General features: G+C 52.8%; 1 protein-coding gene across 1 annotated transcript in view; it reads right to left on the bottom strand.

Annotated features, from left to right (window-relative positions):
• ASPHD1 (aspartate beta-hydroxylase domain containing 1) overlaps positions 1–2466 on the bottom strand; it is a 3498-nt gene extending 1032 nt beyond the window's left edge. Inside the window, exon 1 of the mRNA XM_007452757.1 lies at positions 1372–2466. Coding sequence (XP_007452819.1) covers positions 1372–2251 — 880 coding nt within the window. The 5' untranslated portion in view covers positions 2252–2466. The remainder of the gene's footprint in view (positions 1–1371) is intronic.
• Positions 2467–2549: the final 83 nt, after the last annotated feature.

The following is a 2549-nucleotide window of genomic DNA, read 5'->3' as shown; positions in this document are numbered from 1 at the left end:
TTCCTGCTTCCATCGAAGGGGCCCACCCCATTCAGTCAAAAAGCAGATCTGAGAGTCTTAAATGCTAGGTTCTATGGTGGTCCCTCCTCGATCTCTGGAAGGTGACCCACGTAAAATTACAATACAGTACTGGATGAAAGAAATGCTAGGAGACAGAAAATGCAGTGCAAAGCACAATGTATTCTGTTTCAGAGACGAGGGAAAGCTTCCTAAAAGAAGCAGCATCTCCTCTTGGGCTTCTGACAGTTTAACTCAAGAACCTACTGTGTGTTAAGCCCTCTCTCCCCAAAAGGTATAAAACATGGCTCCATCCTGCCAAGGACCACACACTGGGGTGCAGAAAACTGAGGAGCCAACTTAAACGATAGGGAAGAGGAAGACATTCCAGAGGAGGTGGGCATTTGAAAGTGTGAGTCGTGAAGGCTATGTAGGAGTTTTCCAGGAGGTGATAAGGGGGAAAGACATTCTAGGTTAAGAGCATGTGTGTGGCATCTGCCAGGATCAGTCAGAAGGCGTTCATGATTTAGGGCATGGTGGGAGGGAAGGGGAAGAAGGGAACAGGTAGGAGATAAGGAGAAAAGATCTGGCCTTGCTCCAGATCTCTTCAAAGCCAGCGTGCTTTGAAGTGGAGAACACATTCAACTGGTAGCACAGGAGATGATTGTAGGCAAAACAAAGTCACGGCATTAAACAACAATCAGAAAACAAGTCTTTTTTTCTCCCCATTTTCTTTCAATCTCTAAAACATTGAAAAGAAAATCTCAGTTTGGTGCTACCATAACTTTAACATCCCCGCTAACATTGCCCTTTTTATGTTTATTTTTTCTTTGGGGCCACGCCCTGCGGCTTGTGGGATCTTAGTTCCCCCGGCCAGGGATGAACCCAGGCCCTCAGCAGTGAAAGCACAGAGTCCTAACCACTGGACCGCCAGGCAATTCCCAGCATTGCTCCTTTTTAAAGGAGGAGCGTGTAGGCTTCAGCCTCAGACTAGGATACTTCGCTAGAATTTTTAAAGCTTTCTTTTTTTAAGTTCAAACTTATTTTTATGAATAATTCCTATTTAGATCAAGTAATACTGATTATCATTTTTCTATAAAGATTCCTTCTAAATAAGTAAAACAAAACATTGGGGGGAGTCAATATGAAGAAACAGTACAGGTGGTAAATGACTATGGAAAAGCTTATGAAGATGGTTTGCAGATCATTGAAGCTCAGGAAATGCTGCTGTGGGCGACAGGGAGTCAAGGAAGATTTCCGAGAAGAAAGGCATGATCAGAGAGTCACAGTGTAGAAAGCTATGATGGCAGAGAAGAGAGTCTGGAGGGGGAATCGTGGAGGCGAGGAAGCTGTCTGTAAGCAGCATCCACTTACCCAGGTGGCATCTGACTCGGGCATTGGTGGGCCCACAGCGGCCCTCGAGCCGGGCCCCAGGCAGGAGGACGGAAAAGCCAGCATTGCCGAAGGTGTTGGCACTCATAAAGCTTCGCAGCCCCCTCAGTGCCCGATAGGCCCCTGGGCACCGGCGGCAGTTGCTGGGTTGGCACCGGCCTGCTTGGTATAGCAGGAGCTGGTAGCACCCAGGGGCCAGTGGTGGGGACCAGCCCCGAGGCAGAGGGGTAGTCCCTGAGAAGTCCCAGCTCACAGCCCCAAAGTCCCTCAAAATGGCAGGGAAGCTGCTCTCCAGGAGCTCCACATCATGCCGCTGGGCATCCCGTGGCACGAAGGGGGCTGAGGGCAGGTCTGGCAGGAAAAGCAGGCCTGGGCGCTGAATGCCCAGGACCCCTGGCCCTCCCCCAGGGCCTGGGCTACCCTGAGCCGCCCGCCTCACCCTACCCATCCCTGCCCAAGAGTAGCGCCTGGCGTAGGCCCGAAGGCGACGGCTCACTAGGCCTTCTACCCTAGGTCCTTCCACAGACTCCCCAGAGCTCCGTGGGCTTGGTCTGCCAGCCTCAGAGCACCCTCCAGGCCTACCACTGACAGCCCCAGCCCGACTCCCAGCCCCTAGGGCCTGCATATCTTGGGAGCCCAGGCGGTAGCAGTACCAGAGGAAGAGGGAAGTGAGAGCTCCAAGGAGCAGGGTAAGGGCAGATGAGGCCAGAGGCAATGGCCACGCAGGCATGATGGGCAGGGAGGCCCTGGCCAAGAGGCCTGGGGCATCTTCCAGACCCCAGTTCCCTTGTCCCCCCAGTTCTCCACCGGTTCCTTCCATGGCTGCTCCCTGGTTACACCCTGGGCTGTTTCCCTTCCACATTCCTACTCTTGGTTCTCTCTCCTCCCGAGGCCCTCTCTCCACCTTGTACCTCCTGCTTTCTCGCTTCCTTCATGCGCCTCTAACTCCTTTCCTTCCTCTCCTTCTGCCTCTCTCTCCTCTCTCCTCTACTTCTTCTTTATCCTTCCAACTCTCTCCTCCTCCTCTTTCACCTCTTTCCTCCTCTTCTTTCTCCTTAGGGCAGTTTCCTCTCTCTCCAGTTTCCTGCCTCTCCCGTCAGTCTCTCCTTTCCCCACCCTCTGTCTCCCCGTCTCCTTTCTTCTCTCCTCCCTCCACCACC

Source organism: Lipotes vexillifer, unplaced genomic scaffold, assembly GCF_000442215.2.
Source record: "Lipotes vexillifer unplaced genomic scaffold, Lipotes_vexillifer_v1.1 scaffold426, whole genome shotgun sequence".
Taxonomy (NCBI): Eukaryota; Metazoa; Chordata; class Mammalia; order Artiodactyla; family Lipotidae; genus Lipotes; species Lipotes vexillifer.
Note: the sequence above shows the minus strand (reverse complement) of the source record. Positions and strands in the feature narration are given on the sequence as shown.